The 15,715-nt window shown below is 34.3% G+C and overlaps 1 protein-coding gene across 3 annotated transcripts in view; it reads left to right on the top strand.

Moving 5' to 3' along the window:
- Positions 1-15,715, top strand: part of LOC130046317 (uncharacterized) — a 41,161-nt gene that overhangs the window by 160 nt on the left and 25,286 nt on the right. For 2 of the 3 annotated variants that reach the window (XM_048923869.2, XM_048923851.2), the window contains exon 2: positions 117-163. In XM_048923869.2, the coding sequence (XP_048779826.1) occupies positions 134-163 (30 nt within the window). In that variant the 5' untranslated portion in view covers positions 117-133. Of the gene's footprint in view, positions 1-116; positions 164-13,659; positions 13,917-15,715 lie in introns of those variants that run through there. The other variant, XM_048923878.2, reaches the window with a different exon arrangement.

Below are 15,715 nucleotides of genomic sequence, written 5' to 3'. Positions count from 1 at the left end.
AAATGTGTTAAATATTAATGGAAATCAAATGCAGAGGGAACTACAGATAGAATATTTGACAACAATAATCAGTTTTCTTTCATTTTCGTACGAGTCATCAAAAATTCTCTTTGTAGCACTGACACCAGTGAAAATGGCAAAAAACGGAAACTGTCATCAGAAGGTAGGTCTGAATGATGCAATTATGATTACATATACATGTATTGGGATCAATGGTTTTGTCAATAGGGGTAAGAAACCTTAATGTTTCATAGTTTGTATAAAAAAAAATTAAAAAATTTGCAGGACTTATAAATTTATCATGCAAGTAACCTTTTAACTGCACATTAAAACCCTAATTAAATTAGATATAAAAACCCTTCATATATATACAGATACTCGGAAACAAATTAGATATAAAAACCCTATATATATATATATATATATATATATATATATATATATACAAGTACTCAGAAACAAATTAAATATAAAAAACCTTACATATAATGATATAGCCGTTCTCAGAAACAAATTGATTACAAAAAACCTTATATAATAATATAGTTGTTTTCAGAAACAAATTAAATACTAAAAGCCTTATATAATAATATACCAGTTCTCAGAAACAAATTAAATATAAATACCCTATATATATGTATGTACTAATACTCAGAAAGAAATTAAATATAAAAACCCTTTATTTATACCAATATATAATCTCTATGTACACATATATATATAACCAGTACTCAGAAACAAATTAAATATAACAAGAGGCCCGTTGGCCAAATCACTCACCTGAGTCACCTTGGCCATATTTAAAGATTTTCCCTACATATTACACTTCAAACTTTGATCCCTATTGTGGCCCCAACTTACCCTTAGGGGCCGTGATTTTTTAATCAACTCACATAGTGAGCTACTCCTTGGCATCGGGTCCATCTTGCAGATTCATTGCTTCACTACCACCCTAGCTCACACACAACTGAATATAGTTTGACAGGCAGCGTATGTTTTGTGAAATAAAATCATTGCCATGCACATAAAATTCTTAATGTCAATGGAAAACACACATTGTTTGTTAAAATATTTTAGAATCGGGTATCGGCTTAGCAGGTCTGCAACTGAATACTGTTGGGAGAAGATGAGACTCTGCGGATATGAAAGCATACACTGCATGTCTTTCATTGAATTTGACTTCAATATTTATTGCATTTAACTTTCCGTGAAAATAAATGATATGGTGATTCTTGAACTAATATTCTAACTGAATTCTGACAAAAATATATCTGAAATGAATTAACGAATTCTATATTTGCTTTGTTTGAATAAATAAACAATGAACGAGTTAACATCATTTACGTACTCACGTGATACATTTTTGCGGGATTACTTCATGTAAACAGAACGAAGGAAGAGGCGACCAAGATATTTGAAGACTTCAAAAGAATAATTTGTATCGATACCTGCTACAAATTGTGTCCGGGCTGTTACTGTTTTGTCTTTTGCGGTAGGCTTTTGATATTTGACAAGTACTGATAAGTGATCATCTTATGCAGATGTGCTGGGTGCTATAGATAGTGACCTTTGATCTTGAACTTTTCTGTTCACACAACTGTTGAAGCTTTTTTTGGGTAAATTCCTCAAGCTGATGTGTTGTGTTCTGTGTTTCTGACATTGAAATTCCAGGACAGATATCTAATACTTATGCATGTACATTTTGTTTTACCGTGCTTTAAAGATTCAGAATTAAAGTTTATAAGACAGTGCTGTATATATACCCCCACCCCCACCACCCCTTGTTGGAAATTGTGGACGAGTCGACTCTGAGACCCCTGAGGCTTGACTCTGCACTATGTCATGAAGCTTTCATGTAAATGTAAACTTTTCTTGCCCAGTGGTTCTTGAGAAGAAGATTTTAAAAGATTTTCTTTATATATTTCTATGTAAAACGTTGACGCCCAATTGTGACCCCATCCTACTGGGGGGGGGGGGGGGGGGGGGGGGGGGGGGGGGGCATGATTTTAACAAACCTGAATCTGCACTATGTCAGGAAGCTTTAATGTAAATTGGTACTTTCCTGGCCCTGTGGTTCTTTAGAGGAAGGTTTTTAAAGATTTTCCTTATATATTCACATGTAGATGTTTGATCCCCTATTGTGACCCCACCCTATCCCCAGGGGCCATGGTTTTAACAAACTTGAATCTGCACTATGTCAGGAAGCTTTCATATGAATTTCAGCTCTTCTGGCCCAGTGATTCCGTAGAAGATTTTTGAATGACCCCACCCTATTTTTGCATTTGTTTGATTATTTCCCCTTTGAAGGGAACATGGCCCTTCATTTGAACAAACTTGAAAGCCCTTTGCCCAAGGTTGCTTGTGGCCAAGTTTGGTTGAAATTAGCCCAGTGGTTCTGGAGAAGTTGAAAATGTGAAAAGTTTACAGATGGACAGACAACAGGTGGTCAGAAAAGCTCACTTGAGCTTTCAGCTCAGGTGAGCTAAAACCCTATCTATATAGCAGTACTCAGAAACAAATTAGATATAAAAACCCTATATATGTACCAGTACTCAGAAACAAATTAAATACAAAAAACCTTTAATATATAATAATATACCAGTTAGAAACAAATTAAATATAAAAACCCTATATATGTACTGAATACTCCGAAACAAATTAAATATAAAAACCCTATATATGTACTGAATACTCAGGAACAAATTAAATATAAAAACCCTATATATGTACTGAATACTCCGAAACAAATTAAATATAAAAACCCTATATATGTACTGAATACTCAGGAACAAATTAAATATAAAACCCCTATCTATCTGTCTAATATACATACACCAGTACTCAGACACAAATTAAATATAAAATGATAAATGTCTAGTTAGTGTGTATTATGGAGGATAAGAAAACACTGGAAGCCTGAATTTTATACCCTGTTCTTTCCATTGTTTTATACTCCCAGACTACAAATAAACAGACATTTATTTCTTGAATACCCCAAGGATTGATGTAAAGTACAGCAATATAATATGTAGGTGCCTTAACTTCTACAATAGGGTGTATATTTAACTGTGGAACTGTAGCTATCAGGGGAGGGGGAGGGGGACAGTCCCAGATAGCTACACATCTGAAATAAAGTGTAAATTCTGAACAATTGTAGTTTAAACAGCATATTTTATTTCATAATGATTCATATTTTAAAACAAAGGATTTATTAAGGTAATAATATCAGGAATTTTCATTTCATTTATGTTTTCAGAAACATCAGACCTGAAGACACCACAACCACAGGGTTCCCAGGAAGCTAAAATCATTGGCATATTGCCAGGACTTGGTGCCTATGATAATGACACTAGTGATTCTGAGACCTCCAGCAGTGATTCAGATGTGGACTTTAGGGTAGCACCTATCAGAATTCACCTCAAAGTGGAGCAGGAATGATGTGTTTTAGGTTACTAATATCATCTACCTCAGTCTGGGACTGAAAGTGGATTGTTTTATTGGCACCATTGCTGGGCATTGGACAGGCTTAAAAGTTTCACAGTGGATTAAGATTATACAGCTTGTTCTAAGTTTCATGTGGAGGATCAGCCGGGGGTGGGGGGTGGGTGGGATTATAATACTTTTTTTCATCACATTTTCTAACTCCCCACTCTAATTCGTACTCATACTCAAAAGTCAAGGTTATAATTATTCTCATACTCAAATGGAGCATGCTTAAGATTTTTCGAGTATCTTTTAGAGCTTTCTTAGAGTATTCAAAACACTATCAAAATTTCTAACTCGGTGGAGAACGCACTCAAAGAGTTTTATGACTTCGTTTTGAGAACAATATTTAGCGAAGCACAAAGTACGAGTACAGTAAAAGTTTTATAACCTCGGTTTGAGAATGATATTTAACGGACCACAGAGTACAAGTAGGAGTACGGTAAAAGTTTTATAACCTCTAGGCCTGGTCTTATTTGTAGAAACTGAAATTATTTTCCTTTTCCAGATTGTCCATATATATATATATATATATGTATCATATATTCCCAATCTATCACTACATGTATTGGGCATCGTAAACTGTTTAATATCTGGAACCTTGACTACTGCTGAGCTACAGTTCTTTGCAAAATGTTGATTAATTGTGAATGGGAATTCTTGGAAATAGTGATTTACACAATGTGTTAATAAAACATTAGTTATTCATTGAAACTTGGGCACTGCTTTATGTAACGGACTGATATGCATGAATGATAAATGAAGCCATCCGTAGTTGACTTGTGATTGATGAGGTCGAAATCCCAACAGAAACATGCAACCTGAAAAACTCTAATTTTTTAAATGAATTATTAAGTGAGGACATCTTGATAAAAATTGAAGGCATATGAGAAATTAGAAATTGCAATGTTAATGGGATATAAATCTTATTTTACTTTGTGAGTAATTGTCTTTGGATTGCAGTTTGTTACTATGTTTGCTGACAGTCGTGATGGACAAAACCCAAGAGATGGGCAATGAAACATTCAAGATATCCTGTACACTTTAGTGTTTTGTATATATGAGAGGAGCATTTTTACAACTGAGTGGAAAAAAGGCTTTTCATTAATAGTAAAGATGTGTATTTCATGGAGCCGAGTTTAAATCTTTCATTTGAGTGGATTTAAAAGGCATGCATCATGAATCAAATATGATATTGACAATATTTTATGATATGACCAAAATAAATGATAAAAATCTTTTGACTGGTCACACCCACTGTGAGCCCTATATCTTGATAGGTAAACAGAGTAATATATAGTTAAAATCAGTATGACATGCATGTGAGCCCTATATCTTGATAGGTAAATGGAGTAATATATAGTTAAAATCAGCATGTAAAGAACAATCTAGCAATTTTTATGATACACAGACAGTATTTGATCAAATGACCATTGTATTTTTAAATTATATAGTTATAACGACAGTAGAATTTGAAAAATGCAGATTTCAAACAAGACTGTTGAAACCCTTATAACATCAAATTAATTGTCAGAAACCTGCTTATAAGTATGAAGCAGATATGGTTTAATTTTCAATAAAATATCCAAATATGAAGCAGATATGGAACACTTTGTGGTGTCTTTTGTTTCGAGTTCACTGGGATATATTGAATCAACATAGGAATGAAAACGAGTCTTGCTTATAGATAAACCATTGTTATTGTATCTAAATGTCAAGTTGAAGGCTACGGCAAGATTTTTTTTTTCTTTTCATGTAGAAGCTATTAATTAAATTCGTCCATATATATCTAAATGTCGAATTGACGACCACAGCAAGGGATTTTTCCTTTTTTTATATAGATGCTTTTGAATAAACTTTGTCTCATAAGAATACAAAAACAGGTCAGCTAATAATGGAGCCTAATTCATGCCCACTCAACAGACTGTTGGAAGACCTGATCATCAAAGACTACATAGATATTGTCATACCAACTTTAGAGTACTTGTGCATAGAATCAGAATGGTATTTAATCAAGTATATTTTTTATGACTACGATAATCACAAGAAATGAATATTCCCGTCGTGATGTCTTTAATTGGTCATTAAAAATGGTGGTGTAAAGTGTAGAAAATTTTGATGTATTGATGCTGTTGATTTTGGAAAAGATTTGTTATCTCAAATCTACTAAAAGTTCTTTGAAATTTTGAGAATCCACATTATCCAAGCATGGATTGTTTTATACACCGATTACCTCGGTGTTCATAATGACTTCTGAAGTGATCACGTGACTATCTCTTCAATTACTGGGTACAGATGATTGATTGATTGAATATTGTTTAACGTTCCTCTCGAGAATATTTCACTCATATGGAGATGTCACCACTGCCGGTGACTTAAAAACAATATTGTGGTAATGTACACCATGTTAGATGTGAACGGTTTTCGGAAGTGGACTTTTGTTGAAACAAGTGGTTTTGTTAAAATTGTGCAATTCAGCAGTGTAATCAAAATAAGATCTCTGACTGTTATGGTTGAAGTAAGAACATGGTTTTGTATAAGATGGTCTATATCTAGGCACTGTACCGTTTATAATTAAAAAGCTTGGATGCAATAGGTTCTTTATATAACACCATCAGTGTAAAGGTTAGAGAAGAGATTGGCAATTCAGTTGTAGCATTCAGAAGGACGGGGTTATGTCATTCTCCAAATTTTGTCTTCGTCCATGCTTTACTATTTAATGGGTTATCTCTCTCTCTCTCTCTCTCTCTCTCTATATATATATATATATATATTATATATATAAAGATTAAAAAAAACCACACACGATGATTTAGTAAACTTTAGCGTTTCCATTTCAAATCTTCAAAAGCTTTACATTATGTATCTGGTGTTCACATTGTAGCTCGTGATCAGACTATTCGTGCATTTAACAAGTATGTGATCAACCCACCCACCCCGATCAGTAGCTTTTTCCAACCAGTAGGTAATCCGAGTCTATGGAGTGCCAAATTAGCATAAACTCTATAATTGAAGCTATCTTTATTGGAAGATATCATCAATTCGTTTGATATCAACAACTGAATTGTTGCGCTATAATTCATTTGAAGAGAGCAATTTAATTCGATTAATGCGCTCAGTAATTGAATTATTTCTCTTCAATTGATGCGTACAATACTTTTAGGAAGAGCGACTATAATTCAACATATCCAAAATTGAATTAATTTAATGATCTCTTTAATTGATATTGTTGCTCTCTTAATCAAAAAAGTGATGTGCGCATTAATTTTTATTAATACAAAGCGTTGTAAGTAATTAAGAATATCGTCCATCGAATTGATGATATCTTCAAATGATTAAAGATATTTTCGAGCTAATGTTAATTTGGTGCCCCGTACGAGTCGCTCTGACAACCCAGGAGCGTTATGAACAAAGGGTTCTGTGCGGAAATAGTGAAATTCATAGCCGAGTAGAGCTGTCATTTGATTTCAAATAAAGCCTGCTCTACTAGCTTGTAAATACAAAAATGTATGAACACTATGATTTTAATCGCTTGTAATATTTTCTTCCAGGAGAAAAAAAATATTGCATATATATAATTCTACCGATGAATATTTATGCTCCTTGCTTTATATCGCATCAATAAGTTTGATGGGTAATGGTTATTTTCTGTTATGTTCTAATTGTTATCATAACAAGAAATGTGTTAGAAACGTATATATCCCACCCCTTATGGCAATGTTGAAAAGGGTCAAAGGACCTCCCCACTTTAGCTGTGACACATAGTTCCCGATGATTTAGTAAAACATCAAGTTTGAATTATGCAATTTACAATGGCCCAAGATGTTCATCAGTACCTTAACTGAGGTTTGGCATTCCATTTTACTGAAAAGTTCGTTAACATTAAAAGCAATGTCACCTTTTGAAATCGGGTTTGTCTGTTTTTGATATTCATCGAAGGACAGATTAATTTTTAAAGCCTTTGTGTATATCGAGCACAAGGTTGTCCAGATTTCTCTTTTCTATTATAAGTCGTTTTTGTAATAAAGAAAATTATATCCAAAAGGCAAGACTGAACAATTTTGTGCTGATGATGAAATTCATATAAATGAATACAATAAAAATCTGGGGGGAAATATACGTTTTATTTCTACCTCATTTACATGTATTGACCTCGGGTAGTAATTCTGTAGTTTTCAGCCTAAGGGTGATCATTTTCAAACTTAGTTTTCTGTCCTTATCTTCCGATAGCCCAGGGAAAAAGGACTTAACACCAACTGGAAATACATCAGTGTTTGATATTTACCAAAAAGTATAATAGATAAATCATTTTTTTTTCTTTGAAAAAAGGGATGGTAAAAAGGGATCACAAGCTACAGCTAAAATGGGGGAGGTCCTTTGAATTTAGAATGTCTCTAATGATAACTGGGGATAGCAGGGAACCAGTTATGGTATCTGTTTCACAGGACATTGAACAGACAATATTTTCTTATGTCTGGAACAGTTTGATACATGACCTTTGATCCTGTGACATCGAAATCAATGGGGCTTATTTACTCCTGACCACCAAGTTTATTCAACAAAGGGTTCTCGAAATATTGAGCAGCAATATTTTCTCATTTTATCTCTGACATTTAGATTTTAAAATCAATGACGATTATCTACTCTATTTGGGACTACTAGTATACCAGGTTTGATGTTTATCAAGAAAATGAAAGGACAACACTTTGTCTGCCTATCAACCGATAGGTATCGGGTATAAACCAACTTTTTCTAAAACGGAAGGGGGGGGGGTGTAGGTAGGAAGATTTTAAACCTATTTGATAAATACTATAGATAATATCACTTCTGCAAATGTATGCGTTTATAATGTAACCACGTGTCACAATAGCAAATAAAGTACTTGCAAATCTTATACAGACATATAAATCAAATCCAGATTTCTTTTTGTAATGAAAAATATTAATCTACATGTAGTTGTACATAAAAAAAATGTAAGACAATTAAATGAATCGTTGTTTATGATATAAATTGTTTTTCCTGTGTTGCATTAAGACATTACTATATCATATGATTTTCTCTTTTTTGTAGACTTACATATGTCGGATATATGAAATGATTGAAATCAATGTTCATTCTTTTCTCCCCCCCCCCCCCCCCCTCATTTTGTGTATCAGAGAAAATGTAAGATGTTTATCAATATAAGATGTGAAAAGTGAGGACGCTAAACTGATCTCATTCATGAAATATGTCAAAGTTCACCAGGTCATTTCGATGTCGGGATACTCAACGTGTCCATGAGGTTCCTCATGTCATTCCTGTATCACGACAGTAGAAATATATGAATTTCAGTGTAATGTATCTAAAATAAAATATTGACATGGATGTTATCATAAACATGAAACTTAAGCCCAATATGAAGCGAAAGAAATGAAATGAAAGAAGAAACAGTCAAATTTATCATTCCAATGTCAGAATATTTTATCATGGTAAAAGTACCACCTCAATAATCAAATTCGACAATTTTTGATTAATGTTTAGTATATATATCATGAAAAATATTTACATTAAGAATCTTATTTCAAACCGATATAAAATCGAATTGAAAAGTTAGTTTATCAGGACGTGTCACTAAAATCAGTTTACATTATTGCGGAACCACTCTAGGCTTTAACCCATGACCCGGGAGGTCAGACGTTATGACCCTGGAGGTCAGACGTTTTAACCCCATCCATGACCCCGGAGGTCAGACGTTATAACCCCATCCATTACCCCGGAGGTCAGACGTTATAACCCCACCCATGATCCCGGAGGTCAGACGTTATAAACCCATCCATGATCCCCGGAGGTCACGTTATAACCCCATCCATTACCCCGGAGGTCAGACGTTATAACCCCATCCATTACCCCGGAGGTCAGACGTTATAACCCCATCCATTACCCCGGAGGTCAGACGTTATAACCCCATCCATGATCCCGGAGGTCAGACGTTATAACCCCATCCATTACCCCGGAGGTCAGACGTTATAACCCCATCCATGATCCCGGAGGTCAGACGTTATAACCCCATCCATGATCCCGGAGGTCAGACGTTATAACCCCATCCATGATCCCGGAGGTCAGACGTTATAAACCCATCCATGATCCCCGGAGGTCACGTTATAACCCCATCCATTACCCCGGAGGTCACGTTATAACCCCATCCATGACCTCGGAGGTCAGAATTTAAGCAGAGATTTCCTTATGTACAGGTATTGTCTGTGGGAAGGAGTAGATATTTTGGTTATTGAACTCGGTTCCAAAACACCAAAAGGACACCACACAACGGACCATGTAATTCACAACACACCACTTCCCCCAGAAATGTTGCGTACATGTACCAGTTTAGGTTGAATATGGCTATGCAGTAGTTTTGACCATATTTTCTACAAACTTTTGAAATCTTTTAACACGGAACTTCTGTTTCCATATCTTATATTAAAGTGCTACAATCAAAATGAAGATTCGCGTTCAGAAAAAAATATAATCCATCTATATTTTATTTTCCTAAGGGGTAGTAAACCAATGATGTAAATTTTAACCAATCCTTGTTGAGCTCTCTCTCTCTCTCTCTCTCTCTCTCTCTGACTTCGAACATGCACTAGTCATCAGATACATGTACTTGTTGATAAATTAAATAACAGCATTTGAACTAGTTTAATTTACCCCACGAAGAAAGTGGATCGTCCAACAGATATTTTTTTTCTGATCGTAACATGAACTAGGGAACAAGCTTTGTAATTTCAAGTCATCAAAAGCTTAAATGTTTACTCTGTTGTCTTACAAGTAGGATTAAAACGAAAACACTAAAAACGTATATATAGGAAGACGCACCATTAAACAAACAAAGAAACGCAATTAAATACTCAATTTTTAAAAGATTCTTTCACCGTGTAAATAAAACCACTCATCATGTTTTCATTTTCATCTATTATTATTATCATTATTACGTGTATTTATATAGCGCCTTTCATATCAACCCAATTACCCAAAGCGCTTTACATGTAAAGCAAACTAAACCAAAGAACTATAAATATATAAAAAGAATAATACTAAACTGAGGTGAGTAGGCAAAACTATAAGATTATAAAAGATATGCTAAAAGTGTATGAGAATGGATTTTTTAAAAATATCAATCTGTAAAAAAAAAAAACAACCGAAAAAAACCCTGTTAAAAACAGAATTACAAAATTAAGTGCAAGATTTAAAACTTATGTTCTAAGTAGAAAATGCAACTTCAATATAGTTCTGTTATTCATCATATCAAACCATCGAATACAACAGTATTTCTTAGCCTCGGAGGAATGCACACTTTTATGTTTCGGTGGTGGCAAAAATTATTAACTTATCGTCCAGTTTCACAACCACCGTACTTTTCATTAGTTTGCATTTCCCATGGTGTGGTTTCAACTCCAAGAATTCGCACATAAAAGATGTTTAGGGGTAATAGCAATTGATTATTTATGGCTGTTTATTATCGCATGTCCTGTATTTTTTAATATTTATATTCACTGCGTTTTCCCCCTAACATTCATACTAACTGAAACTGAACGTTAATTTCTCATAACATTTGAAATAGGCTAATCATTGCGTATAAATACACAGGGTTTACCCAAAGAGTACAACACGAGTTTTATTAAAATGCAATCCATTTTTTTCCAGGTTTTGATTATATCGAACATCTTCACACTGGTATAAATAGGAGGGCTGTCCAGAATGTTTTTAGACAGTGGCGTTTATATCATTGGAAATGTATATAGACCTACATTCTGTGTACATACTGAAACCAAATTATTAAAAAATTTAAAGTGAAAGTAATTAAATTAGTTTTCAGTCTTTAATTTAAATAAAATGAAAAAAGTGTTGTCTTTAAAGGTCGCAGAGGGAGCGCAAAGTCTTGGTTAAAAAGATCTTTTTCAGTTTTTGAATTCAGATGGTTATATTTTTCATAAAACGGATCAAAGCTAAATGTTGACGTAAAGAAGACGTCATTTTTCTTACGTCGTTAGTATCGGTTATTTTAAGAAAAAGGAGATATTAAGTAAACACCACAAGAAATATAACTCTGAAAACGCCCCCAAATAGTGACGTTAGACATCCGAACGGAACAGCGGCAATCGGAACATCACTCGGCCTATTCCGGAGAATTCTCCGGAATAGGCCAAGTGATGTTCCGATTGGGAACAGCGGGCAACAATAAAACTTTTAAAAGTCTGTGTTGACCTGGGAAAAACTTCGACAGAGACGAAAATTGGTGAAAGTGACAGGAAATCGGAATATATCCAAATCGCTGGTTACAAGTGACGTAAACGTTTTCCCGATGGTATGTTTGATTTGAAAGATCCTGCAAAAAAAGACCACTATTATGTAATGAAAACAAGAAATCTCGTATCGATGACGTCACTATGAAAGACAGACGTTTTTACTGTGAGAGAAGTCGCGTCTATTTGTAATGTTGGCCAATCTTTGGTTTTAATATCCTTACCGATGACAAGGAATTGTATTTTAGTGTGATTGATTCCTGGTGAAGAAGCAGTGAGAAGTATGTGCAGGTGACTACGTTGAAGAATAAAGGATACTCATACACGTACGTTGTAGAAACGTCAATCCGGTTTTACCGTGTTCGATTTGTGATTGTAGTTACTTCCTTTGGCATAATTTCTAAAGTTTAATTAACATGTGTACATCCACTTTGAATAAGCTAACAGGAACATGGTAGTGGTGTAAATTCTTTTCCTTTCCACGATAATTAATTTTTTGGCTTTACTTGTAATGTTAAGAACCGAAAACCATTCGCTAATTAACACACAATTGATTTGTTTTTTAAACTCCCAATATGTCTATATACTACATTGTTTTTATTATACGAAATATAGATTTCTTGTCATCGATAATTAAGTTAATATCCTATACATAGACATCTTTTCAGCAATGATTCTATCAGTTTTTATCGTAAATGAGCCTCGTGAGGAATATAAAAACCTGAAAAAGCATATTTGTGTTCGCCTCTGTTATGAGATTTTCTGATCAAATAAACTCGTATTTGTCATATTTTTATGCAAAGAATTAATGAAAAGAGGTCTCTATTCCGGATATTTACGACCAAGATTTACTACATCAATTTACACAGTCATATTTGTTTACTTTTAATTAATATCGATGTTTTTCTTCCGAGTTCACAACAGATAATTAACACGCCTAAACTATAGACAGAAGAAAATTGATACTGGACCAATATTTAAAAGATAAACATTGTGATTTGATTTATTCTTTTAAAATTTTCAGCTGGTAATTTATACCTTCTCATATCGTTTTAATGAAGACTCCGGCATCGATTTTTAAAAGAGCTCCCATTATTATATCGGGCTTTTTGTTGACATTTTTCTTTTTAATTTTCCAGCCATTGCACAGATAGAGGGAAAAAAACCTCTGTAATTTCTGATACTGGGTTTACAGCATTCATTTTAGGAGTGGGATCTTATCCCAATGTCTGTGTAATTCTAGCTTCAATAGTTATCATATCGCTTAAAATTATTGACTTCCAGTCTTTCAGAAATCATATCTTGTACAGTAAAGGGCTTCAAAATGAAGATATGCGTTGAGAAAAATACAATCACCAATATTTCATAACTTCTCCCAAATAGTCTGTGTCCCCATTATTCGTTAGTGATAAGTTTGGCTACAAGTGCAGCAAACCAGAAAGGGAAATTTTAATCAATCCGTATTCAGGACAAGCTCTCTCTCTCTCTCTCTCTCCTCTCTCTCATTAGCGGTATATACCCGGAGCTTTTTACATACCTATCACTATCGCTAATGACAGGATTTTCTTTTGCCTTCACCATGGACGCTCTAATGCGATTAATTGAATAAGCGGATGTTGAGATGGCATGGCCACAGTCGTACGTCAAAGTGGATACGATCGTCTGCGGAAATTAAATGCTAATACCGTAAACTCAGAAACACGCATAACGCTAATGATTTCTATATAATCCGATCAATCTCCAATTTCTGCGAAACAAAACAATCTGTTGTCCTGAAAACCAAACTTTGAATTTGACAATCATTTAAAATACAAATTTTAAGAACTCCAGCAGTCTTTGGTGGTGTGCGCATGCGCAGTGATAGTTCTCACTATCAGCAGGGACCGGATTATGATAGTGGTTAAAAGCAATGCTCGGAGGACACTTAGAACAGCCCTGGTGATTGAATTATAGAACAAACTCTGGATATTAAAGCAAAATGAAGATCAATATTGATCCGGGTCCGAGAGAAGCTTTCCGATATTGAAAACCATTTAGCGTTGAATGCGGTTGCATTACACACGCTGCCTTTAATGGTAGAAGGCTGCAATTATTGCCAGGATTTGGGGAAAAAAGTAAACATGTGAGAAAACAATATTATTCTTTGCTTGAAAGGTAAGACCGCCCGTGGTTCTTTATATCCTTTAAATTACATCCGTTATCTTTCGTGGGTTGCATGTATATCAAATGCCTTAAAACCTTTTTATGAAAGAAGTTTTTTCTTTTGAATCATTCTAAAATCTTAAGCGTCCTAAATGAATTGCAGTTGATTGAAATTAGATTTATTTTTAAAGAAAAATAAAGCCGTACATGTACATCAAATTAAAAGTTTCCAAATAATTACTTCTAAGAGATTTTTTTTTCTTGAGATTTGAGGCTTTCCGTTTAATCTCCTTGCAGCGTCTGTTTGTAAAGACAAATCAACGACTGTCAATAGAACTGCGAATATAAGACGTTTTCATGCTTAGAAAACAAGAGTTCTGGGATGATATTCGTGCCTACGGTAAAATATCCATACCATCATCCCGGCTTTTAGATTTTAACAATACGAGATCCTTTCCCTAATGGAATCGTAATTAGCTGCTGATGAATTTATAAGGCTATAAGAAATCTGATGTCAGGACATACGTCAATTCTTACATATAATTCTTGAAAACTCTTGGGTTTAAAAAAAATGATAACCGGTATTTTACCCACAGAATGCATTGAAAGTGCAGAAAACATGTATGGGTATTTTATTGTATAGATGGTGTAGATGAAACTGAACACCAAACCAAATTAAGCCAAATTTGTTTCGGCGTTTTACGAGATTGCCAAGATGAACCTTTCTGCAACATTTACATATGTATATCGTTCGTCTGGAACCACAAATCTCCTTAAATGAATTCATCTCGGGGGAAAAATTAAATATATCTGAAACACCAACGCTATGCTCCCAACTGATGTAAGAATATCTGTATAGAAATTTCATACGAATTATTGGTGATTCAGTTCGACGCGCATCGGGAGTATAAAACAAAATTAGCAAGGGAAACATTGCTCAGACACATTGTATTGATGCATATGCTGATATTGAGGCACCAAATATATTGTCATATTCATTTTTGACCATGAATATAATACACGTTGACTTCGACACACACACACACACACACACACACACACACACACATATATATATATATATATATATATATATATATATACTCGATCGTTTCCCGGAAGACACAGTTAAGAAATAAATTCTATTTTTGAAAATACATTATCAACCATTACGCGTTACGCCATCATACCTCATGAAGCGCGTTAGTGTTCCGTGACTTTCAATATAAGCTGGCGTGAAGCGTTGCTGTTCATACCCTCATGTATTTTCATAATTGAAATTTATTTCTTTATTTTACATTTTACATGCATTTCTGTCAGAATATTCCCAGTCGTTAAAATATTTGTACTATACTCATCAAGATTCACATTCATGAGGAAACATCATTTCATTTGGTAAAGATATTGAAGGTGAAAACATTGGAAATGTAAATACAAATGCAAACTTTGCAGTTACATATCTCTCAGGGCCCATGCTTGTTTGATATGTACTATATAGTACTACTACTCCTACTATGCATTGTGCAGGTACTCCTGAGTGCGAAGGTGCTGAAAGGGGTGTTGATTTATAATAAGATACGCACGTAGAAAAAGGCAAGGGGGAGGCTGGACCACTATTTTTGACAACATTCATTTCCCGTTATTTCCACATGCTACAAGTTCGTTATTTTCATATTCAAAGTAAGATATATTGGTTGACGTCCCCCCATTCTTTTGATAGTAGTATTGAATGGTACAGTAAGACTGTAAGCTTGAACTTATAAATTGAACAAGTGTAGTAAAGGACCGCACCCCTATTACCCCCCCCCCCT

The sequence above is a fragment of the Ostrea edulis genome, chromosome 1 (assembly GCF_947568905.1).
Source record: "Ostrea edulis chromosome 1, xbOstEdul1.1, whole genome shotgun sequence".
Lineage (NCBI taxonomy): Eukaryota > Metazoa > Mollusca > Bivalvia > Ostreida > Ostreidae > Ostrea > Ostrea edulis.
This window is presented reverse-complemented; position numbering and strand designations above follow the sequence as displayed.